Source organism: Solanum dulcamara, chromosome 7 (assembly GCF_947179165.1).
Source record: "Solanum dulcamara chromosome 7, daSolDulc1.2, whole genome shotgun sequence".
Taxonomy (NCBI): domain Eukaryota; kingdom Viridiplantae; phylum Streptophyta; class Magnoliopsida; order Solanales; family Solanaceae; genus Solanum; species Solanum dulcamara.
The window spans coordinates 23753167-23778691 of NC_077243.1; the positions used below are offsets into that span (position 1 = coordinate 23753167).

The 25525-nt window shown below is 33.0% G+C and overlaps 2 protein-coding genes across 2 annotated transcripts; both read left to right on the top strand.

Annotated features, from left to right (window-relative positions):
* Nucleotides 1-5601: 5601 nt before the first annotated feature.
* Nucleotides 5602-8696, top strand: LOC129895960 (probable pectinesterase/pectinesterase inhibitor 59). Its single transcript, XM_055971754.1, has 2 exons — nt 5602-6548; nt 7953-8696. Exons 1-2 carry the CDS (start codon nt 5636-5638, stop codon nt 8645-8647), a joined length of 1608 nt encoding a protein of 535 aa, XP_055827729.1. The 5' UTR covers nt 5602-5635; the 3' UTR covers nt 8648-8696.
* Nucleotides 8697-9041: 345 nt separating this feature from the next.
* On the top strand, nt 9042-25156 carry LOC129894617 (uncharacterized). The gene is made up of 4 exons (XM_055970301.1): nt 9042-9266; nt 9969-10065; nt 13571-13704; nt 24419-25156. Exons 1-4 carry the CDS (start codon nt 9042-9044, stop codon nt 25070-25072), a joined length of 1110 nt encoding a protein of 369 aa, XP_055826276.1. The 3' UTR covers nt 25073-25156.
* Nucleotides 25157-25525: the final 369 nt, after the last annotated feature.

The following is a 25525-nucleotide window of genomic DNA, read 5'->3' on the forward strand; positions in this document are numbered from 1 at the left end:
CCTAAGTCTAAACAAGGATATGATTTAGACTGGACCAATCATATACAATTCAACTCAATCTGACTTAGAGTACTATCAAAACCTATTTGGGAGTTTCTCTTAACCGACAACCATCACTTATGAGCCAGTGAAAATACAGCAAACCGATGTTGTTGCCGCATCCGTTCATACTTTGCCAGGGCATGAACGAATCAACAAATCATGGATCCAATCCAACCAGGTCCTATAATGTCAAGACAAATCTCTCGGGGAAGCATCTGACTTTAACGGTTCCATCCCCCCTACGTTTGGCGACGCAGTTATTGGGTTTGAGTATGGACTATACTCTTGCCCAATTTGGTGCTCGATACTCCTCCCAAGACTCAATGCTCATAAGACTCCTTCCAATCAACTCAATCAAATCATATCGACAAGTCTCATTACAACCTTGTCAACTCATCAACTCTATTACAATCAAATCTCAATCATACCTTCAAAAGAGGTTTTAAATACACATATATAACATCATCTAGATATAACCAATCATTACCTCCATCCGTTTGAGAAACATTTGAGGCTCATCACAATTTCAAGACTCTAAATTTGACCTTTCATATTAAGCAACATGTTTAAGAAAATAACATCCTTTATCAAATCTACATAATTTAGAAGATCAATAAAACATATTTAGCAACTCACTTCTTCATCATCTCATACTCACATAAGGGCTCATTTTAGTAACCTCTTAGCTCAACAACATTGACACATAAATAATCAAATAAGATGGGAACAAAACTCATTCAAACATGTATCATACCAAGAAACTCCATTCCCATGAATATCTAACCTCAAAACAAGAATAGGGCACATGGGTGAACTCAACCCATGTTTTGGATAGCCGTACATACCTTAGTGAAGACTTGAAAAAAACCTTGTAGTTGGGTCTTCAATGGAGGACTCCAATCTTGAAGTTCTTGGACTCCCTTTTTTTTTGTTGGAAATGGAGAAGAAGAGAAGAGAGAGGAGCTAGGGCTTTTAGAGAGAGAGTGGGGGCTGAAGAAATGGTCCCAAAATGTACAAGGCTTGTGTATATATAATTTGGGATAATTCCCAAATTGCCCTTCCTCCAAATTCTGAAAATTAGGCCAAAACGCCATTGGCGCGATAGTGGCGCGTTGCGCCCTTACAGCGCCAAGGCCAATTACGCCTAAAACCTGCACAACTTTTAGTGGCGCGTCGCGCCAGGGACCAAACTACTGAGGCATGTTTCTGGCGCGATAGTGGCGCGTCGCGCCCTTACAGCACCAAGCCCATTGTTCTGAATTCTGGGAATTTGGCCCGAAAAACCCTGCACAACTTTTAGTGGCGCATCGCGCCAAGGACCAAACTACGGAGGCATGTTTCTGGCGCGATAGTGGCGCGTTGCGCCCTTACAGCGACAAGGCCATTTCCCTAGTAGTTGCAACCCAGGCCAAAAAATGAAATTCTTGTCGTGCTAGTTTATCTTCGGATCGTCATATCTTTTGACTCCAAACTCCAAAATTTACGTTCTTGGTGGCGTTGGAAAGAAGACTCGACGACCTTCAATTTGATAGGTCGTGGTCCACCCAGATTGACGTCTTTCAAAAGATAGGGTCATTAAAAGTCGACCCTTACATGAACTCGTCCTAAACTTAGCCACAACGGATCTTTTGGACTTAGCTCGGTCCTAGGGGTCCTCAATGACCCCATATCACCTCCAACGCTCTTAAATTCCTCAGGGACTCATCTTAACTCAAACACATACTTCAAAATAAATACGATGGGCCCCACACGTGCACAAAGAAGGCCCGAATCTTAGGGAAAATTTTGAGGGGTGTTACAAGTTATTCGTTTCATTAAGCTTTATTACATTCCATACATTTCATGTACTAACGTTATTCGACGTTGCATTTTCCATGATGTAGATACAGGTGTCCAGGATCATCAACAGGCGTTCTATTGAGATCACTCATCCATCCGCTTTGGTGAGACTTTCTTGCTTCCGAGGGGCTCTTTTCATTTATTATTTTCATTTCAGTATTAGTAGACATTAGCATTTTGAGGTAGTCGGAGGTCTTGTTCCGACACTGACCATCAGTTTAGTAGAGGCTTCACGGACACCATTGGAGAGTCAGTTTAACATTTACTTTTAGATGTTTTGAAAATACTTTCAGTATTTATATGGATTATTTTCAAACAATTGTTTTAAATTTTCTCTAGATGATATACATGCTCATCTATTTAAGCTTTCGCAATTCATATTAAGTTATATGTTCTATAACTAGCCATACCAAGGATTCGCTTGGGACCATCAATGGTTTGTGAGTGTAGGTCACGCCTATGGTGTAGACTCGGAGTGTGACAATACAAATGATAACTTTTCAAAGATACAAATACAAATGTTCACTTTCAATTATACATATCATTGTCAGTGATACTAATATAAATGTTGAGTTTCAAAATGCAAATACAATTACTCAAAATACAAGATTGAAGGTAGCGATGCACCTTTGAAATTACACAACGAGATGGGTGTCAAGGCACTAATATATCATATGTGTGTTTGTTCATATAATTAAATACATATCATTGTCAATGATACAAATAAAAATGGTAACGTTCAATAATACAATTACAAAATGTATCTTTTAGTGATTCAAATGCTTATTAGTGATACAAATACAATTGCTAACTTTCAAAATGCTTGAAACGGTTTCAATGATAACTTTTCAAAATACGAATGGTAACTTCTTAAAGATATAAATACAAATACTAACTTTCAATTATACATATCCTTGTCAGTGATATAAATAAAAATACAATCACCCCTAAAAAGAATGAATACAAACACACATGGTATCAGATGAATACAAATACGACATTGAAATGATTATAATGATAACTTTTTATAATACAAATGATAACTTTTCAAAAATACAAATACAAATGCTAACTTTCAATAATACCATATCCTTGTGTGATACAAATATAAATATTGACTTTCAAAATATAAATACAATCACACTTGTAAAGATGAATGCAAACACATGGTATCAGATGAATACAGATACAATATTGAAGTGGTTACAAAGATAACTTTTCAAAATACAAATGATAACATTCAAAGATATAAATACAAATGCTTACTTTCAATGATACATATCATTGTCAGTAATACAAATACAAATGTTGACTTTCAAAATACAAGTAAAATTATACAGAATATTAATCTTTTTCAAGTTGTTGCATTGGGATCATTATGTTGATGGTTCGGCTCTCTGCTTGCATCTGAACAACACGGCTTGCATTTTCACCATCGCCTGAGCGATATACAGGGCAAAAGATGATTGATCACCAAAAAATTGAACATTAGATAGTATACTTCGTGTTAACCTCTTCAATGGAGACGTGTCTATCATGAGAGCATAACTCTTTGAAGGTCCTTTTGGTTAAGCCTGACTGAAATTGTAGAATTGTTTGAAAGTAAATGACACAAATACAAAAGGTGAGATTATCTCATAGAATACAAATTCAAAATTACTAAATGAAATTTACCTGATTTTGAGGGGTTCTAATTTTGGGTGAGAATTACCTTGAATCTGTTATTAACGAAAACTGAATATCAAAATATTAAAAATGTAATGAACCCGAACCAAAATATCGAAGAATCAAAATTGAAATATCAAATTAATCAGGTTCAATCCGATTTTTTGATATTTATGCCCACCCCTATCAAAAATGCACTTTACAACTTGAACTTGTTAAAACCTACTATTGATCCACCACTTTAAATACCCTAATTAACTGATGACTCTTCGAGTGTCCTAGACGGTATTTATTTATGGAAAATCACCCATCGTTCTCGATTAGAACATTTTTGGTAAATCATATGATTATTCCTTTCAGTCCACCTACTTTGTAAAGTCGTATCAATAGCGATAGTAAAAACTCATCGATTCTTCGAAATTGAATTCAGTGTCGATTTCCATCATACTAAATAAGTGAAACATCTTGTAGCTCCTTTAGTAATCGACCTTCACACTTATTAACCGCGAGATCTATTCTCATTAGCCACAATTGCTCTACTCCAATAGTCTCACTCTATGAAAGCTCACTAGATCCACCACTTTTCTACCACCACAACCATTAAAAGAATTGTACCTAGATGCGCATGACACATTTTTGAACGTTGAGTAACTGCAATGCATAACACAAATTAATCCGTCTTTGGCCCAAAATACTTGTCTTTATCTCAATCAAACCTATAAACATAACCCTTGCTAAAGAATTATTGCTATCGACCGCATCAAAATCTGTGCAAACCATCCAATAAAGTCTAATATTACCATCCGGACCTAATTAACAGAGTAGTTAGAATTCAAATCTGAGCTCATTAACCTAAAATGTTGACTTTGGGCAAACTTCTCAACTTTCAAAATTGAAATCATCCTCTAAACACATTCAATCACCTTAAAATCATGTTTCGCATTCTTGCAAGTCATAAACAACATAATGAAGCTACATAAATGTTTCTCACAAATTAAAGCTTGACTTTCTGTATGAAGTTGATGTTTACTTCGCGAATTATTTTACAAGTGATGTCAGCTTACGGTCGTTCGGGTAATCAAATATTAGGCAAGGTGTTTAACTGAAAAGTATAATAAAGTTCACCTTAATAAATCCCATTAATATGTGGTGTGTATTTTAACTAATAAATTTAGAACCCTATAGCCCACATCAATTAAAAAAGCAACAAGGTTTCTCACAAAATTAAAGGGGCTCCACTGTGCAACCCAGTGTAATTAGGTCTGTAAGAGAAATTCACAAGTTGATTCGAACACCATGAAACGATTGAAGAACTGAGATTTTCTTCATCCATGTTATTTGGAATTTCACAACGAATTGAGTACGAAGAACTTAGGAGCACATGGGCATCCCTTGAGAAATAGCTGTTTAAGCATCTGCTTAGGGATTAAGGAGAATACTAGCTAAGCTTCTTCCTTAAACTGCACATTAAAACATCACATGTACGGACCTCGAGACATGTTATTGGCTTTCTTTGTGTCCACTCTATATACATTATAACGCTTAAATTAATCATATTACATACCCAACTCCAGCATTAATTATCATCATCAAATGTACTTACTGATCAATTCTTGTTTTGCGCTAATGAAATGTCGTAATTTGAATCTTAACTGAAATGTTATGACGCAAATTGTCACGTTAAGCAACTCAACAAGGTCAACCTACATTAATTCATAATTGTGACATTAATTAAAACTGATGAATTCAGCGTAAAACCAGAGAATAGCATTAGCCACTCTCTATTTAAATATTGAGTGCATTTTTAGTGATCCACAAAACAAGGATCTCAAAATGAAGAAAGGACTTCAGTACTCCACTATTTTGAATATGAAATGAAGTTTGATTTGATTACTCATGATTTGTGGTTTCATTTTCTTAGAACTCTGAATTTTCCACCCAAAATATTTCAGAAGACAACTGTCCTTTGACATTGCACTTCTCTTCCAGTTTCTCTCTAGCTACTAGTATAAAAAGTCACTAACTCTATCGACAAGTTAAATGTTTTTAGTTTCCTAGTTCCTCTCGTTACCTTAATAAAAACAACACAATGTCAACTTATAAGTTCAATTTTTTACTCCTTATACTCTGTTCTCTTTCTCTGTTCCTAAATCAATCCTTGTCCAATACTGATGATCAAGAAACAAGTGATCATGACATAAATTGGTGGTGTAGTAAAACTCCTCATCCTGATCCATGTAATCACTTCATGTCATCCGGTGATGTCAAACCCAAAAATAAATCCGAGTTTCGAACCATGACGGTCCAAGTGGCCATGGATCATGTCATTCAGGTGCAGAGTCATGCAAAGAATGTAAGCCAAAATTGCAGGGGAAAACGCAAGAAGTTAGTGTGGATGGATTGTGAAAAGCTCATGGATGATACTATCCTCCAATTGAACCGTAGTCTCGATGGCATCAAGTCGAATTCAAGTTCTTGTTCTGATTTTGATGCACAAACTTGGCTAAGCGCCTCGTTGACAAACATCGAGACCTGTCTATCAGGATCGAATGATCTCAATGTTTCCAACATCCTCCAGCCGAATTTATCCACTAACGTTTCTCAGTTGATTAGTAATTGTTTAGCTGTGAACGGGGAGTTCATGGACGCGGAAAATACAACACAAGTTGGTGGATTTCCCAATTGGCTTACGACTAGTGAAAGAAAGTTGTTGCAAACCTCGTCGATAGACTTGATGGCTACGAAGGCCAATTATGTGGTGGCTAAAGATAAATCGGGTGGTTTTCGGTCAATTCAGGCTGCAATAAATTATGCAGCGTCGAGGAGAGTTGGAAATCAGAGAATCGTTATATATATCAAAAGGGGTGTTTATAAGGAGAATATTTTGGTAGGTCCTACAATGGATAAGATCATGTTAGTTGGTGATGGCTTGAAATACACTATAATCACAGGAAGCCGCAGTGTTGCTGCTGGTTTCACAACTTACAGTACTGCAACTGTTGGTAATTACTCTCGAGCTCCCTCCCGCTCTGTTTCGTTTTCAGTTTTGTGTTTTCTATCCTTGTATATATTTACGGTTTCATCTTTCATGCATTGAAATTGATTAATGCATAGTTGCAATTGCATCATGCAAGGGACTAATTGAAAAGCTAGCATCTACTAAGGCTAGAACTTATCTACTTCTAGTTCATTGGCATAAAGTAAAACTACAAAAAAAAGGAGGAGGAAGTCCATTTAGAATGGCTTAGAATAAGACGAATCAATGATCTAGAATGACTTCAGTGACTAATCAATGAGTGAACAAAATTTTGAGAAATGTCTAGGGATTGTGCTCTACTTCCTTTTTGCGGATAAAGATATGTTATTAATTGTATATATTAGCTATAATATTCATAGTACATTGACTATGACTCTATGAGACTAATCTACCATACTTAGTCCCATTTGTACCTAATGCATATTGCTTCATTGCATAATAAGGTGGAGAATCATAATACATAATTCCATCAAAAAGGCTGAGCTATATGCTTATGAAGATGTAGATTTGTAAATTTTGTTATCTCTCTCTACTTGGTTAAAGTTTGACGTTCAAAACAGACTCTAGGGAAGATTAGACAGAATGTGAGTTAACTGTTAAGTAGTCTAAATTGACATATCTTTTCCTAATATCGGAGTGAACCACCTCCCTAATATTGTCATCGGCAGAATCGTGACCTACTTATTATTAAAATATTACTAATTGTCTAAAGATTAAAGTACAAAACAAAAAAATTAAGCTAATTAAAGGTCAAATGCTAGTTTAGCGGGTCATTTTGTTGCATTCAATAATTTTCACGTGCGATCATTCTTCTTTAGGGCTTGTTCGCGAGGGAACAATTTGATTTCAAACTACTAAAAATACCGTATAACTTTTCATGTTAGATTTTGATTTATAAAAAAAAAAAAAAAGCTAAATGTCAATGCTATTTTGGGGGATCATTTTGTTGCATTAAATTCCTTTCACGTGCAACAATTCCTAGGCTTGTTCTCAAGGGGAACAATCTGCATTTTCAAACTCCTAAAATATACTGTAATTTATCATGTCAGATCTTAGTTTTTCGAATGCAAAAAAAGGAATCCTTCTGACATACGAACATGTTGTCTGAGATTCAGAAACGGGGTTGGCAAATTTGCAACTAAAATAATAAGCATATGGTACTTGATAAAGTTTTTATATTAGAAAATTTATGATAGTACTTTTCGCTAAAAAGATCAAATAGTATAAAAACATTACCTTTTCTATTCTAACCACAGAATTAATTACGAATCCAATTCCTCTATTAACAGTGTAACTTCTTATATATAACATCGAGTTGGTTACACTCTTTTACAAGTTAATAATTTAAAATGACGATGTTTTAATTTAGGGGTGGATGGGATTGGATTCATTGCTCGAGGCATCACATTCCGAAACACGGCAGGGCCACAAAACGGCCAAGCAGTAGCTCTACGATCAGCATCCGATCTATCAGTGTTCTACGGTTGTGGTTTTGAAGGCTACCAAGACACTCTCTTTGTCCAATCTCAACGACAATTCTACAAATCATGTTATATTTACGGCACCATAGATTTCATCTTTGGCAACGCCGCAGTTGTTTTCCAAAATTGCATGATTTACGTCCGTAAACCTTTATGGGGACAAGTTAACGTGATCACAGCACAAGGAAGAAATGATCCTTTTCAAAACACAGCAATTTCAATTCACAACTCTAGGATTATGGCAGCTTCCGATCTTCTTCCAGTAATTGGATCGTTTCAAACATATTTAGGACGCCCGTGGCAACAATATTCGAGAACGGTTATTATGAAGACTTATTTAGACACTTTGGTGAATCGAGCAGGCTGGTTGACTTGGTTAGATTCTAATTTTGCTTTGAGTACATTGTACTATGCGGAATATGGTAATATTGGACCAGCGGCTTCGACAAGGTATAGGGTGAAGTGGCCTGGTTATCATGTCATAAAGAATGGGAATGTTGCTTCTAAGTATACTGTTGCAAGCCTTATAGCTGGCCGGGCGTGGTTGCCTTCTACTGGTGTGCCATTCACTGCGGGGTTGTGAAGAACAAGTGTTATTATTATTACACTCTTTTATTTGGGTTGTTATTTTTCTTCTTATTTTTTCACTGATTCTTCTTTTTAGACGTGTCATGCCATTATGACACAAATGGATTTATGGATACTATTATCGATTTCCTCTCAGCTATTCTTGTCTGCGTTATTGTAGATCAATGTTCATTTTTTGACTCTTTTTCAAAAATTGTCATTACAAGAAAATTTTAAATTCCATAGATGAACCTTCATTACAGTATCATTTAAGTTTGTGAAATTTGAAACTCTATAATATTGGACACACATGTGAAGATACACTTTCGAAGATTGATAAACTATAAAAATTATCTCCGTACACATTATCGTCACCCTCTCTAATGGTTTCTTTGTTCTCTTCCTGTCTCATGGGGATGCCGGACGGCATGCCGCCGATGCCTATACCTGAGAAACAGATCCCCCTCCCTGTAACAAGTATTCCTGAAGAAATCAAAATCCCTAGATTGAATTTCGCCAATGCTGTTCAAATCTGGCCGAATCAAAATCTACATCCGAAGCTCAATCGACATGGAAACCCAGAGGTCAAAGCTAGATACTCCACCCATAATGTTATGCCTGCAGTTATCTTCAAGGCGAGTGACTACTATGGTGTGATGGTCGAAGAATGTCGGCTCACCCTTATTGGAAAATTCTTAAGAACTCGGCCTTAAATTGAAAAAATCAGATCTAAATTTGCGAAAAAGGTTTCAGTAAAAGATATGTTAAAAGTAGGTGTTTATGATTTTCGGATTGTGTTTATAGATTTCAACAATGAAGAGGATTTCAATAATGTGTGGATAGAAGATCTATAAAAATTGAAGGGCAAGTGATGTGGATTGAGAAATGATCTCCGAATTTTAAGACGGATGAGGATTCTCCCATTGTTCTTGTGTGGGTATTACTACCAGGACTACCTTTTCATTGTCTTACATGGAACTACATCAAACAAATCTAAGACCGATAGCTACTCCACTTTCTACGGATGCCGCTACAGATTGCAGAACTAGGCCTAGTATGGCCAAGGTTAGGATCGAAGTCGATTTAATTAAGCCTAGAATTAACTCTGTTTATGTTGGGTTGGAGAATGAATCTAGTCCTTTGAAAGGTTACACCAAGAAGTTCGATTATGAAAACACGCCAAAATATTGTAGGCATTGCAAAAAATTTGGTCATTCTATTATTCAATGCAGGAATGCTGGAAAAAAAAAAGCACCGAGGCAAAAGAAAAATAGGAAGCTGAAGTTCAGACAATACAAGAGAAAAAAGAAACACGCAATGACAATATTTTGGAGCAGATTAACAACCAAGAGGTTGTTGAAAACAGTAAATCAGAGGAGCGACAAGCAGAGGAACGAAATGGTGATGTTGAAAGGAAAAATGAAGAGATAAAAGGTTAGACTGAAGATATCCTTACAGTTAATCAAAGGATCAAAACAACTAAGAAAAAGAAAAGAGTAAGGAAAAAGCTTCCAATGAAGAAAAATAAGGTTTTTTTCAAAAAACATAATGGGAGGAAGAATTATATTATTATAAAAAAGAACAAAAACGATGATGATGGCATGGTAGAGAATGGTAATAAATTAAATCCTAAGGAGATAGTTAGAGGGGATGAACAACATATGAGACATGATACGATAACAATGATCAAGAGAAAAGTGTTGAAGAAACCAGTCAGAAGGATGCACTGAATCTATCATCCAAAATTGACAGTCATGAAGTTGATAAAAACAACCTCGAACAACTAAACAATAGCAACATGGAGCAAGGAAATACACTACTAAAAAATGATTAAAAAACGACGGAAAGAAAAGCGACGGAATGCGTCGATGGTAAAAAGCGACGGACAAAGGGACACCGTCCGTCGATTATATTTTTTATTTTAATAAAGCGAAGGACAGTGATTCTATGCCCGTCGCTTTTTTTGACGGATTTTTGCGTCAACAATATTTTTAATTAATAATTAATTATTTAATATAAACGGCGACGCCATCCATCGCTTCCAATAAAAATAATTATTTTTAATTTAAAATAAGCGACGGAGTCCTTCGCTTATTTTTAATTTTAATTTATAATATTTTTTTATAAAGTTTTATTTTATTATTTATAATTTTTTATTGTTTTTTAAAAATAGCGAATGACGGCGTCGCTTTTTTGGTCAAAAATTTTTAAATGGAGCGAAGGACTTTGCGACGCTGTCCGTCGCCCCCTACTAAATATCAGTCACAGCTTCTCCTATTTTTTTATTTTGTATACTCTCTTAACTCTCTCTCTCTCTCTCATCGATCCCCTCCCCTAAACCCCGACCCCGACGCCCACCTCCACCTCCGCCACAGCTCGTTGGCGTTTCTATCGTCGTCGTCCTTCCCTCTCTCTCAAGTACTCCGTCCGACCCTCTCTCTCTTCTCTTTTTCTCTCCTTGTTAAACTTAGATAGAGTTTTATTTTTTTGTAAATTGAGAAAAATTTGAATTGTTAGTTAATTTATTTCATTTATATTGTTGAATATATGTTGTTAACATAGTTAATTTGTAACATTGATTGTGAATTAGTGAACAAAAAGTTATAGTTTTGATTTTAGGGTTTTACTTTGAATTGGGGTATTTTGAATTAGTTTGTGATTTGGATTTTTTTGAGTTGGAATTGAAGTGTTTTTGAAGTTATAAAGTTACTAGCGTTGCTAGTTTGTACATTTAATTGTGAATTAGTGAATGAAGATTTTTGGGTTTTAGTTGAATTTGGTTTTTTGAATTAGATTGTAAATTTGGGTATTTTTTTTATTTGAATTGAAGTGTTGTTGAAGTTAAACGTTAGATTTAAGAAGTAATTATAGAAGTTAATTAGAAGTTAGAAGCTTAGAACTTATTTATAGCTTCTAGTTACAACTTAGAACTTAATCATAACTTGTATTGAATTTAAAACTTTGAACTTGAACTTTAGGCCGGATTTTTTAAGTTGAACTTAGAATTTTTTTGGTGTAGCATTTACTTATTTGAACTTAGGTTGTGAACTTTAGAAATTGTGAATTATTTATATTTTTCATGAAGTTATTAACTTTGGTTTCTTGAATTGTGGTTTTTAAGAATTAATTAAGCTTAAACTTTAGAAATGTTGAATTATTGTAGGATATATGAACTTTAAATTGTGAACTTTCAACTTAAATTTTGAACTTGGAATTTAGGATTTTTTAAGTTGAACATTAGGATTTTTTTAACTTGAACTTAGATTTTAGAACTTGAATTTTAGGATTTTTGAAATGCTTAGGAATTTTTTTGGTTTGTATAAATTCTCAAATTTAGATACTTGAACTTTAATTATACTTGAAATTTGAAAGTTTGTACTTTAACTTAGAAATAAACCAACTTGAACTTTAGAAATGTTGAACTTGAGAATTCTTGAATTTTTTAAGGATATACATGTAAATTTTAAGTTGTGAACTTCGAACTTGAACTTTAGGATTTTTTACTTGAAATTAGATTTTAGAACTTAAACTTTAGAATTTTTTTAATTAAGAGTTAGAAATTATTTTGGTTTGTATAAATTCTCAATTTTAGATACTTAAACTTAGGATACTTGAAATAATTAATTAAGGTTGAATATTTTTGTATTAAATTTTAAGTACAGGGGTAAAATCTAATTAAATATTTCAATATTCGACGCCACCAAGCCACTGCCACCAACCCCTCCATCTCAGCCTAATTGAAAAAAGTCAAGGTATTTTTTCCTCTTAAATTTTTATTATTGTATATATTATATTTTTTTATTCAATGTACAACACTTGCATTTTACTTAGGATTTGTTTGATTTCTTAGGATATGTTTGAATTTTTAGAGTGTACTTTAATGATAAAGTGTTAGTTTAGCATAAGTGACAACATTAATTGATCTTACTGATGACAAAATTGATTTTCTTGCAAGATCAATTTGTGTCCATCCAGTGTTGTCACTTAGGTTTGATTTGGTTTACTTGTTGAAATTAGTTTGTACTTTAATTGTCCAAAAAAATCCAACTTGCACTTTAGAAATGTTGAATTATTGTAGGATAATATATGAACTTTAAGTTGTTAAATTTGAAAGACTTTCAAATATTATGACTTCATTCATTTTGACTGTTTAATTATGTTTATTATGATGTATATTGTGTGTTTTGTTGGTTGGTTAGTTGTGTTGGATTGGATTGTATTGATTATTATTAAATTACATTTTAATTGCAAGTAGGTAGCAGAAACGGTAGGTTTCTGCTATCAAAAATATTACAGAAAAAGTGACGGACAGGGTCCTTTAGTCCATCGCTTTTTTGGAAATTTTCAAAAACATCAAGAAAAAAAGCGACGGACAGGGACCCTATGTTCGTCACTATTCTGAAAATTTTCAAGAAAATCAAGAACAAAAGCGACGGACGGGACCCTTTGTCCGTCACTTTTCTGAAATAGAAATTTAAAAATTTAAAAATAAAATGACGCGATCCGTTGTTTTTATTTAAATTTTTTTAAAAAAATAAATTTAAGGGCGACGCAGTCCGTCGCTTTTTGCGATGTAGTCCGTCGCTTTATTAAAAGAGTCAAGCAAAAAAGCGACGAAAGTGAGTGCGTCGCTTTTCCATCGAGTTTGACCAAAAAAATGACGCAGTCCGTCGTTTTTTTGCGTCATTTTTTTGACAGTTTTTTAGTAGTGATAGTGACAATATTGAGAAAGATAACAGTGATAACAGCAACGAGTAGAGTAACAATGACAGCAATATTGAGAAAGGAAATCAAAAGTCTAGAATAAACAATCAGAACCATCAAGAAGACTATTCTAGTAGCAATCGTGAATATCAAAAAAGCAGCAAGAATAAATAAAATAAAAAAGATACAGAGGCTATTTCCAATGACTTCAGTCTTAGAATAAAAAAATGTGAAGGCATACAACTGATTGTGGACTTGAATTCTGAGATTAACAAATCTTTTGCTGAAATAGAAGGTGCATCTGATGATGAGGTTGCAGATAGTTTGATAGAGTCTCTTCCTCCTAGCCTAGAAACATCAATGATGAAGGTAATATAGAAGAAGATCAAGAAGGTATTGTCGAGACTCATTTGAAAAAGGTAGTTGACAAACAAGGGTTGTCTCCGATCAAATGGGGAAGAAGTCTATATAGAAGAAATGGAAAAAAACTAAGAGAGAAGACTGCTCCCTTTTACAAGGGAAGGAGTCAAAACAAGAATTCTATCCTATTTTTTTTTATGATTAGTGTTATATTCTGGAATATAAGGGGAGTAGTATCCCAAAAAGATATTCACAGATTGAAAAATCTGATCAACATCAATCACTCAAATTTTGTTGCTATTAATGAACCAAAGTCAACAAGAACAAGATAAAAGGGCTACATGAGGTTTTTGGGTTTCACGGAATGTGTTACTATTGATAATAGAAAATGGTGGTGCTTCTGCAGCCATAATCTATAGATGAGTAATATCATTAAGGATGAGCAGCAAATCACTGTCAAGTTCCAACAAAATATAAGTGTTCAAGATATTTTTATCACTGCAGTGTATGCCAAATGTACTTCTGCAGAAAGAATAGATCTATGGGAAAGTCTCACCAATATTAGTGGTATTATTGATGGTCCATGGTGCATTGGAGGTGACTTCAATGTTATTATAGACACTAACAAAAAATTGGGAGGTAGACCACATAGAACTTATAAGAGTTTGGATTTTATCAATTGTATGGATCAATACAGAGTGTTTGACATAGGTTTTACTGGACCTAAGTTCACTTGGTGTAACAATCGGGAACCTAAGTTTAGAATTTGGAAAAGATTGAATAGAATCTTTATCAATGATCTTTGGGAACAAAATTATCAAAGCAATATGGTTAGACACTTGGTCAGAACAGGGTATGATCATAGACCTCTTTTACTGAAGTGTCATAATAATCAAGACATGGTCATTAGGTAATTCATATTTTTGAACTTTTAGGCTGATCAACAGGATTTAATGAACTTGGTGCAAAAAGTTTGGGAAACTAATATTAATGGTAATGCTATGTGGAAACTTCATCAAAAACTTAAGTTGCTTAGCAAAAAGTTGAGTGATTGGTAACGTTTTTGACAATGTCAAGGAATGAGATGATAAAGTTCAAATTCTTGAAGAATTGGAGCTTATTGACAACAGTGATAAAGTCAGAGAAGATCTCAACAAGACCCATGTTGAATATATAAGATGGCATGCTATGGAGGACTCTTTACTAAAGCAAAAGTCTCAAGTCAAATGGTTTGAAGAAGGTGATAGTAACACCAAGTATTTTCATAGTGTTATCTGGGATAAGAGGAGAAGACTTCATATTCATAGAATCAAGAATAGCAAGGAAAGTTGGCTTCATAGTAGTGATAAAATTGGTCGATTAGCAGTGAGACACTTCAGGAAGATTTTCAAGAAACAAAATATTGATATTGATCCAAATGTCCTTTAAGTGATCCCGTCTATTATAAACACTGAAGATAATTATATGCTTAACACCTACCCAAAGGAAGATGAGATTCATAAATCAATAATGAATATGAGCCCCAATAGTTCAGCAGGAACAAATGGCTTTAGTGGTAAGTTTTTTCAGAAATGCTGGCATATTATTAAAAAATATGTTATTGAATTTGTTCAAGATTTTTTCGGAGAAGGCAACTATCCAAGTATTTTTCACATACTTGTCTTTTCCTTATTCCCAAAGTTAACTCCCCTACTAGCTTTTCTGATCTAAGACCTATTAGTCTTTCTAATTTTTGTCTTAAGATTATTAATAAAGTTTTTTTCAGAAGGTTGAATACTCTATTGCAAAAACTTATTTCTGATAATCACAGCGGATTTGTCAAGGGGAGGTTTATTATGGACAATGTGTTATTAGCCCAAGAGATCATTCATGGCATCTCTCATTGGGTGGTAGTGTTATTATTAAATTTGATATGACTAAAGCATATAATAGATAATCTTAGGACTTTTTGTTGGTTGTTTTAAAGAGATTTGATTTTTCTAATCTTTTTATTAATCTGATTTGGAGACTTATTTCATGTGCTTGATACTCCATTATAATAAATGGTACCAGAACTGAATCTTTTAACTCAGAACAAGATCTGAAACAAGGGGACCATTTATCCCATCCCTGACGCTAAAGTCCTGTCCAGGATGCTTAACAAGTTAATTACCAATTATAATTTTATTCCTTTTTCCATGAATTCTAATGGACCGTGCATTAACCTCTTAGCGCATGATGATTATTTCATTATTTTTAACAATGGTAACTCTGATTCTATTAATCTCATTATGAAGGTTGTTAAGAAGTATCGGATAAACTTTGGTCAACTGGTTAATGATAAGAAAAGTTTTTTTCTTACTAATTCTAAAGTGTCTACCTACAGAATCAATAGACTCAGGCTCGTCACTGGTTTCTTAGAAAGAAAAATTCCCTTCACTTATTTAGGTTACTCTTTATATTGGTAAAAAAAATATTAGTTACTTTAACGATATGATCTCCAAAATGTTAAATAGGCTCAGTGGTTGGTAGGCTAAGTTATTGTCTTATGGTGGTAGAATAATTTTGATTAAACATGTTCTTCAGGCTATCCCAACTCATATTTTTGTTGTTGTGTGTCCTCCTAAAGGGACTTTGTTCCTCATGGAGAAATATCTTCTAATGAAAAAACAAAGCAACTTAGGGTGTCTTGGAACAATTTGAGCTTTTTAGTGGAAGAAGGAGGGGTTGGAATAAGAAAGTTGCAGGATGTGTGCAATACTCTAGCTACAAAGAGATGGTGGAATTTTAGAACGATGGATTCACTTTGGTCTAAATCTCTTAAAGATAAGTATTACACCAAAGGGCATGTTGTTTCAAAGAAATGGAGATCAGGAAAATTTCATGAATGGCAGAAACTTATGAAGAAGATCAAAAAAGATACTGAGAATAATATTATTTGGAATATTCATAATAAAAATAGTAGTTTTTGGTGGGATAACTGGACATAACTTCGTCCTTTGTCTAGTTATTTTGATAATATTATCAAATCTGATAAACTTCAAGTGGTTGCGTTTATATGTAACTGGACATGGAATATTGATAAACGCAATAACCTTCTCCCAAAACAATTTGTGCACCATATAAGTTCTATCAGAATTGCTAAAAATGATAAAAATGATATTCCTATATGAAATCTTACTAATGATGGTTGTTTTTCTAATAGGTTAGCATGGATGGAGACCAGAATCAAAAGGCAAGAAAATGATATGATGAAGAAATGTTGGACTAAAAATCTCACTTTTAAGATATCTTTTCATACTTGGAGGATACAAAAAGAAAGAATTCCCTTTGATGAAATTTTAAACAAACATACAAGACAACATAATCAACTTACATCGCTCTGCTATTGTTGTCGAGATTCCAAAATAGAGACCATTCAACATGTCTTTGTAGAAGGTGAGGCTGCCAAATATCTTTGAAATTTTTTTTGGAAGACCTCTGGGCATATTCCATTAGATTTCTACCATCAGAACTCTCCTAAATACTTGGTGGAATCTGAAAGCTAAAAACAAAATTCATAAAATGGTGATTCATGTAATCCCAATGTTGGTTATCTGGGAACTATGGAAGAGTAGGTACTCTTGTAAATATGGAGACCAAAAGAACTTTTTGTATAGTAGAATGATACGTCAAATCATATGGAACCTCAAGGTAACTGTTGGTCTGACTTTTCCTAATGCAACTTGGATATGCCTTGGATTAGAATTTGTGATATCATTGAAAGAATAAAGCCTATGGTAATATGAAAAAAAAATTGTTGGGAAAAGCCTCCTCAAGTAAACTTAAAGGTGTATACAGATGGAAGCTTTATCAAAGAGACCGGTAAAGCAGGAATTGGAGGTATAGTCAAAGATGATCAAGGAAATTTTATCATGGCTTTTTCATTATATATCGATTGCAGGAGTAACAATGAGGCAAAGGCTCTAGCTGCTAACTATGCTGCTAAATGGTGTTGACTGAATGGCTTCACAAGATTCATATAAGACCTGGATTCTCCCATCATAAAAGAATTGATTACAAAAGCTCAATCCAATAACCTAAGGCTAAAAAATATTATTGAAGATAGATCTTTAATTCTGATCCAAGCTAATGCAATAACTACTCATTGCTTCAGGGAAGCAAATTAGGTTGCTGATTTTTTGGCTAAAAGTACTTCTATGAAGGGTGAATCTTTTGTGTGTTGCAATTATCATAACTTTTCCTGTGAAGCTAAAGGCCTTTATCATTTACATAAGAGACAAATGCCTAGTTTTAGAATAAAATATGATAAGGCAATTTTTTTTGTTAGTTGAACTCATATAAAAGGGAAACTTTGGTACTTAGCAAAGCCAAAAACTTCCCTTTATGTATCAGGGTTGTCTCTTCATCCTTGTTTTTGCTAAGGGGGTTAGGTTATGCCCCCTTCCTGTTTTGATTGATATGAAGGAATAAAAGTTCACCCAAACTTTAATGGGTGATTACATTAAAAAAAAGACTGAATTATATCTATTTATAAATTTTAACTTGTCTCGACAAACCAACAAAAAGGGCATCAATCTAACTTTAGTTTTGGGCCGAAGACTAAAGATGTATGTGTTATGAGACAATGAAAAAAATAACACACAATTTTACGTATAAAATCTTCCGGGAAAGAAAAATCCACGATCAATCACCAATTCTTATTTTTTAGGTAAACCAATTCTTATTATTTCTCAATGAAAGATAATTACAGATACACCAATAAAGCCAATTTTATTAGACAGTGAAAAACCTTAATCTTAGAGTGTTAATCAAGAACATTCAAAAAACGCTATCTTGTCTCTCCTTATGTGAACCCAAGTTTAAGTTCCCCCGAACCCTAATGCCATGGCCACCACGACCCCTATCCATTGCTGTGGCGGGCCATCCCCTTTTTTCCATTAGCTACAACTCCTAATATGTTGGGTTTAATTGATAGGTTGAATGGGAAATGAAGGGAAAAGAAGTGGAGGAAAAAATGAGTTATTCCCTCTTGCTTTATGAAATAAGCATTTGTCTCAAATAGGTAGTGGAAAGAAAAAGTCTCCTACTTAAAAATAGAAGTCACTCCTTCATGTTGCTAAAGGGTCAAGGAGAGGGTCTCCCCTCGCGTCTCGTCGTCGTCGCTCGGCTTCGGCTTTGATTGATTGATAATCTTTTTGGACCAAATTTCTTTTTTTTTAATTAATTATTATTATTTAATTAATTGAAAATTCCTGACTCGTGACCGAACCGTTTCATTTTTTCCCGAATTAATTTAAAACATTTTCTATCGTTTTTTTTCAACAGATTTTTTGAAAAAAGGTTGCAACTTTTTTGAAAAGTTGCAACCTTTTCCCAACAGACACCTTTCTGAAAAGGTGCAAACATGCTATATATTTCTGTTGATCCTCAGAATTGTTCCTTACGAAATTTTCTGAAAAACAGTCTTCTTCTTCTTCTTTTCTGCACTTCCTAAAATCTCGTGTGATATACTATCTTCGAATGGTTCGCAGTCACCATAATTTGCTGTACCGCTATTCTGGTGAATAAATCGTTCTATCCTGGGAGGAAAGATTCCAAAACTTCGGGTACGTTAAGGGAAATAATTTCCTTAAGGACACACTCTGCATTCAGTAGGCTCGATTTTTGTTCTTAACATAATTTTTTTTTTTAGATTTTGTTCTTATTTTCAGTTTCTGTCTTTTACTTTCAGAGATTATTGTTACTGTTTTAATATTTTACAATACAGTTTCTAACGTAGTAAACCTCAATCCATAAATGCTACTCCCAACCTCAGCAATTATGCCGACTTTCTAGAGAAAAGTTGGCACTCCACCCACCCTCAACCAGTGGTGGAGCCACCTTGTGCCGAGGGGGTATCCGAACCCCCTTCGGCGGAAAATTATATTATTTATATATGGTTAAAATAATTTTTTATGTATATAAAGTTGATGTCGAATTCCCTTCGACTAGCTCGTGTGTCCACTTATTTAAATTTTAAACTCACTTATTTGTTGACACCCAATTTTGACCTTCCACAACGCAAATTAGCTATCAAGTTTCTTTAAAATTTCAAGCATCTTTAAATAGATTATATTTTTTAACTAAATAGAATGATATTTAGGTTAGTTTAATTATAGTTTGTATTTTAAAAAAATTTCGTTTTTAAAAAAAAATCAAACTCCCACATCGAAAATTAGAAGGAAATTTGTAGTTTTTAAAGCCTATATAAAGGCTTATATTCTTATTAAGAAGAGGAAGAAGTGGGTGGTTTTTTAACCACCTCAAAGTTAGAAATTTTCTTAACTTGGCTAGGATTTTTGGACTCTTGTCCCCAGCCTAAAAGTTGTGAAAATTTCTAGCTTTCAATCTATATTTTTCTTCAAGGAAAATAGGAGATTGAAGTCAAAATTTAGGCTAAGAACAGTGTTCTTATAACGTCGAACCCACGAAGGTTCGAGTCTAAATTTTTAATTTTTTATTTTATCTTTTTTGTAGATTGGAGTTCTATCAAGTTCTTGGATGGTGGTGAATGTCTTCCGCTCATCGTCCTCCATCTCGTGGCCCAGAAAAAGATAAAATATTTTCTTAGCTTTATTTTATTTAATTATTTCATATTATTTTATGTTTTATAGTTAGTTGATTTGTAGTCTTGTTTTTCTTAGTTAGCATGTATCAAGAATAGCTAGATTAGTGATAGAAATTTCTTATAGTTAGCATGTGTTAGGATTAATTAGCTAGCATGTGTTAGGATTATCTAATGAAAACACTTAGTTTTGTTCATGATTTTTTCAAGTAGTTTTCCTTGACAATACAAGTTTTCATGTTTTCAAAATCTTCTTTTAACATAATGTAGATAATAAAATATGCTTAAGTTATATTTAGTTAGAACCTTCATGGCCTAATTGATTTGATTCTTTCTTTAAAATTGAGTTAGTTAGCATGTTGTTAGTCACTTCTAGGGTGCCCATCAATTTAATAACTCAAAATACCATGATATATTTCTTGATTTAGTTTAAAATGAGTAAATGCTTATGTAATTTTATTTTTGGTGCATGTGATATCAATTCGAGTCAATCTTTGGACTTCATCCTTGCATATCGTTGAGTTTTGAGTCTCCTATCATCTTGATCAAATGACTGAAAATTGATACATGGAAAAAAAGGTAATATCTATGATTTGAATATTGATATTGATTTGTATACATGGAATACAAGCGAAAAACAGTGTCGTATACACTGATATATAGTGTGTATACAATTTGATATAAAGAAATAATGTTATATACACTGTATATACACTGTATACAGGGTATACGCAATGATATATAGTATGTGCAGGGGAAGAAACACTATATACAGTGTATATAAAGTATATATAATACTGTATATAGTATGTACACAGAGATATACAGTAGATACATGGGGTAAAACACTGTATACAGTGTTATATATACTTTATATACACTATATACAGTATATATGCAGTGATATACAGTAAATACAGGGGGAAAACATTATATATAGTATATATACAGTAATATGCAGCAGCTACAGGGAATAAAAACTGTATACAATGTATATACAGTCTGATATACAGTGATATAAAATGATATATAGTGATATACAGTAAATATAGGAAAAAAACACGTGGTATATGGTGTATATATGATTCAATGCAGCGTATATACAGCTGCGATATATAATGGAATTGGGCTTAAGGCCCAAAATGCAGATGGTCCAATAACTTAGTCCAGTCGTACAAAAACTAAGTGTTGGACCAAATTTTCATACTTTATTCATTTATATTTAATTCGGGTTATAATAATTTATTTATTTATTTACGTTTGTTTATGCTAACGTAGAAGTTGATTAGTTTGATTTAACTTAATTAAATTTCCCTAAGGATAAATCAATTCATGTTAATTTATTCTTAAAATGATTTTCTACATTTACTTAGTCATTGATAAACTTTTACTTCTTTATATATATATATATATACATGTATATTATAATCAAATGTTTAAGCTTTATCAAAAAAAAATTCTTCTAAAAATAATTTCAAAGTTTTCTTTTCCTTTTAAATTAATATTTCCCAAAGTTAGTCAAATAATTTTCAAATCGTTGGATAATCGCATGTTAGCGGCTATTTTAAGTGCTAAAACCTTCTTAAAATAGTAATATGAACCTCGTACCCTTTTTCTCTAAATTTTTAAGACTTAAATCTGTTAGAGTCTTTTATATTAAGTTTTCTTAATTTCTTTAAAAAATTAAGTGGCGACTCCTCTTTTACTAAAATTGATTTTTTCTTATAAAGATGAAATTAATTTTACACTTTGTCCATTTTTCGACATAACATTATTTAAAATCCTGGCTCCGCAATTGCCGTCAACACTAATTTTGCCAAAAGATAGCCATTCCTTTTATTTTATTTTTGATTTAATCTTTTTCGTCAAGGGGTAGAAAAGTGGAAAAGTGTGAAGTCGGGAACTTTTTAATAATTTGAAAAGTTTGGGGCAAGCTTTTAAGTCTAGTAAAATATGGGCTAAACTACATTATTAAACATACATCACTACCACATATATTAATCTTATTTATACTTTCAAACAATTACATAAAATATCACAGTTTAGAGTTTTGTACCATGAAAAATATATTTCGATACACATATCCCTAAAAGTTAGCCTAAATTAGTTATTTGCATAATTAAACCATTCTCAATTCAAGATTTCATTTTAATCAACTCTTTATCTCCCTCATCAACCTCCATTAACCTCATGTTTTATTTCCCTTTTCCTCTGCAAATAATGGATTAGCAATATTTTGGATATGCCCAACATCAACCTTAGTGAAGATCAATGTACAAATATCCCCTGCATCAATGGAATCATGTTTAGTATCAACATAAACGCAGGAGCAACGTTTCAATGATACGAAAAATGTCGTGGATCCAAAAATGCAATAATTTTGACGAATAAAAAAGAAAGATAATTTGTAATTTTCAGCGAATGGAATGATGCTGTAATTGTGATAAACCTTAACGAGGACGAAGATGAGAAAGAGATTTTCTTGGATCGGATTGAAATTATTGATGTATCAGACACATTATTGAATTACGATTATATGTATTTACTTTTTATCAGTGCATCTAATTAAGTGTATATGTATGTGCCAAAATATACATTTGAATAATAGTTCATTAATCTGAGATAAGTCTAAACTTTTCTAAATCGCCAAAAAAGGGATTTTGATTTTGATTTTTTTTTAAGAGTTGTGATATGTCATATACTTTATAGTTGTTGTAAGCGTGATTTTCTTTTTAATTAATCACTTTCAGTTATATCACTTAATTAGACATGCTCTATAATTAATGACTTTCAATTATATTCCTTAAGACACACATGGTATGTATCTGCCTTATATATATTTCAGATACATGTATCTAAAAGAGGTAGATTCATGTATTCGAAGCTCAATATTACGGTAAAAAATATAATATTACAAACTAGCGTAAATCTAAGTAACTAGCTCGTAAAGTAATAGGATTTAAAAATTAGGTCCCTTTCTATTACTACTGGATAGGGGTGTACATGGATCGGGTTGGTTCGGATTTTTTACAAACCAAACCAAATCGTATGTCGGGTTATTAAATCTATAAATCAAACCAAACCAATAAAAGTCGGATTTTTCGATATCAATTTTTCTCAGATTTTTCGGTTTTTTCCAGTTTTTCCAGATTTTTTTGGATTTCTCGGGTTTTCATAGTATCTAATAAAAAGCACAGAGCAGTGCTTCTTAAAAAGAGTTCTAGTACAAAATATTAATGTATAAGATGGAGACAGAACACTATTTGAAGTTTTAACTTTATAATATGAGCTTTTTTTGTATATTATTTAGATGAGCTTCTCAAGTTCAAATCTAAATGTAAGAAAGAAAACAAAAATTATGAAAAATTTTAAAAATATATTTATAAATTACATTTTAATAAATATTTTTATGTATAACATAATTTAAAAGTAGTATATCTATAATCGGGTCGGTTTGGGTTCGGTTTAACTTTTTTTAGTTAAAACCAAACCAACCCTATAATGGTCGGTTTTTTTTTTCAAACACCAAACCAAGTCAAACCAAACCACTAGTCGGGTTCTTTTTTCGATTTGGTGCGGTTTATCGATTTGGTGCGGTTTATCGGTTTGCCCTGTACAACTCTACTACTGGAAATTAGGGACTCCTTTCTATAATTTGAAACGTTTGGGGCAATTTTATTACGAGCTGGCTTAATTTTTTTTAAATACTTATGTTTGAATAGATAGAAGTTGAGAATATTTTTAGATATTTAATGCTTAGTGGGAGTAATTCAATAAGGAACCTAATTAACTCTGTTGGATGTCTATCCGATTATCTATGAGGCTCGATTAAAAATAATAATTAATAAGACTATTAAATAATTAATGTGAAAATTTAAAACAATAAAAAATAATATTGTAAAATAAAGATCATCTGTGTAATGTTAAAATTTCAGTAGACCCTTATCAATTATTATATTGTTAAAAGCGTAAAATAAAATGAAAAAACGAACAAATTAAAGGAAAAGAGGAACATAACAAATAACCAAGTCAAAATTAATTCAAACAACAAAAATTAATAACCAATAATTAGAGAAATCTAGAGAAAGAGGAATTATCGGAAAGTTTAGAAAGTGATAAGGATTGAGATACCCATAGGCCATACGATTCTTCCTCTATAAATACACATTTACATCTTCTCTCTTTATTGATCCCAACGAGAAACTGGAGGCGTCTATTAGTAAAACCTTGATTTCCCCCCTTTTGGCAATTGTTTTATTCATCTCACAAACACAGGCGCTGGCTACAGACTCCTCTGCGTACACAAACTTCATCAAAACCAAATGCAACATCACCGCATACCCTTCACTTTGTGTGAAGACACTAATGCCTTATGCTTCTTCCGTGAAAACCAACTCCACGAAACTTTGCCAAGAAGCCCTTAAAGTAGCCATAAAAGGGGCACGCAGCGCCTCTGTCATTGTATCGAATCTGTTAAAACAGAAGGGACTTTCCCAATATGAAGCCATGGCTACTAAAATCTGTGTTGCAAGCGTGAAGACTACAGTATACCAATTCAAACAGAGTGTTAAGGCAATAGGAGATATGACTGGTGATGAAGATGAATATCAGTTGTTTTACGCTATATCGTACGCAAGTTCTGCAATAAGAAACACAGAATCATTCATCGATGAGTTCTCCAACTGGACGGAACAAAAGATAAATCCGAATGTGAAGAAGGTGATAGATAGTAGCATGGCAGTTATTAATTCACTCGGCAGCGTTGCCTTGTCACTCATTAGCAATCTTTAATTTATGAGTTATTTTTTGCTTCATAGACTAGATCCATAGATTTGTTGGAATTAATTAATGCACATGAGTTTCCTTTTTAATCTTTACTATAAGATATACCACCACAACTATATATTTGTTGAGATTCATCACCTTATGATATATCCACCTTCACATACCCAAAGCAATATATGCGTGCGTGCTTCTTAAGTTAATTTTCTTCCAAGATTTGACTGTGAAATATTTTACATTTTTCATATTTATTTTTAGAATACTGTAACTTTTCTTTTTCAGTAAAAACCAATTCATATTGCTATTTGCTGTGAATTGGACCTATATGAGTGTGGAGTGGTATTACCTTTTAGCGCAAAATTAGATAATGATAATTAAAAATTGTGTTAGTATAATGTGATAAAATAAATTTCTAAGCTTACAAAAAAGAATTTTTGATTCATAAAAGTATTAAACTTCACT

What these genes read in the sequence shown, in the direction of transcription:
- LOC129895960 (XM_055971754.1), top strand. Translation starts at nt 5,636, where the DNA reads ATGTCAACTTATAAGTTCAATTTTTTACTCCTTATACTCTGTTCTCTT. An exon ending in TTACAGTACTGCAACTGTTG is followed by an intron (nt 6,549 to 7,952) that starts GTAATTACTCTC and finishes GTTTTAATTTAG; the next exon opens with GGGTGGATGGGATTGGATTC.
- LOC129894617 (XM_055970301.1), top strand. Translation starts at nt 9,042, where the DNA reads ATGGGGATGCCGGACGGCATGCCGCCGATGCCTATACCTGAGAAACAG. An exon ending in TGCCTGCAGTTATCTTCAAG is followed by an intron (nt 9,267 to 9,968) that starts GCGAGTGACTAC and finishes ATTTTGGAGCAG; the next exon opens with ATTAACAACCAAGAGGTTGT. An exon ending in TAGAAACATCAATGATGAAG is followed by an intron (nt 13,705 to 24,418) that starts GTAATATAGAAG and finishes AGATACCCATAG; the next exon opens with GCCATACGATTCTTCCTCTA.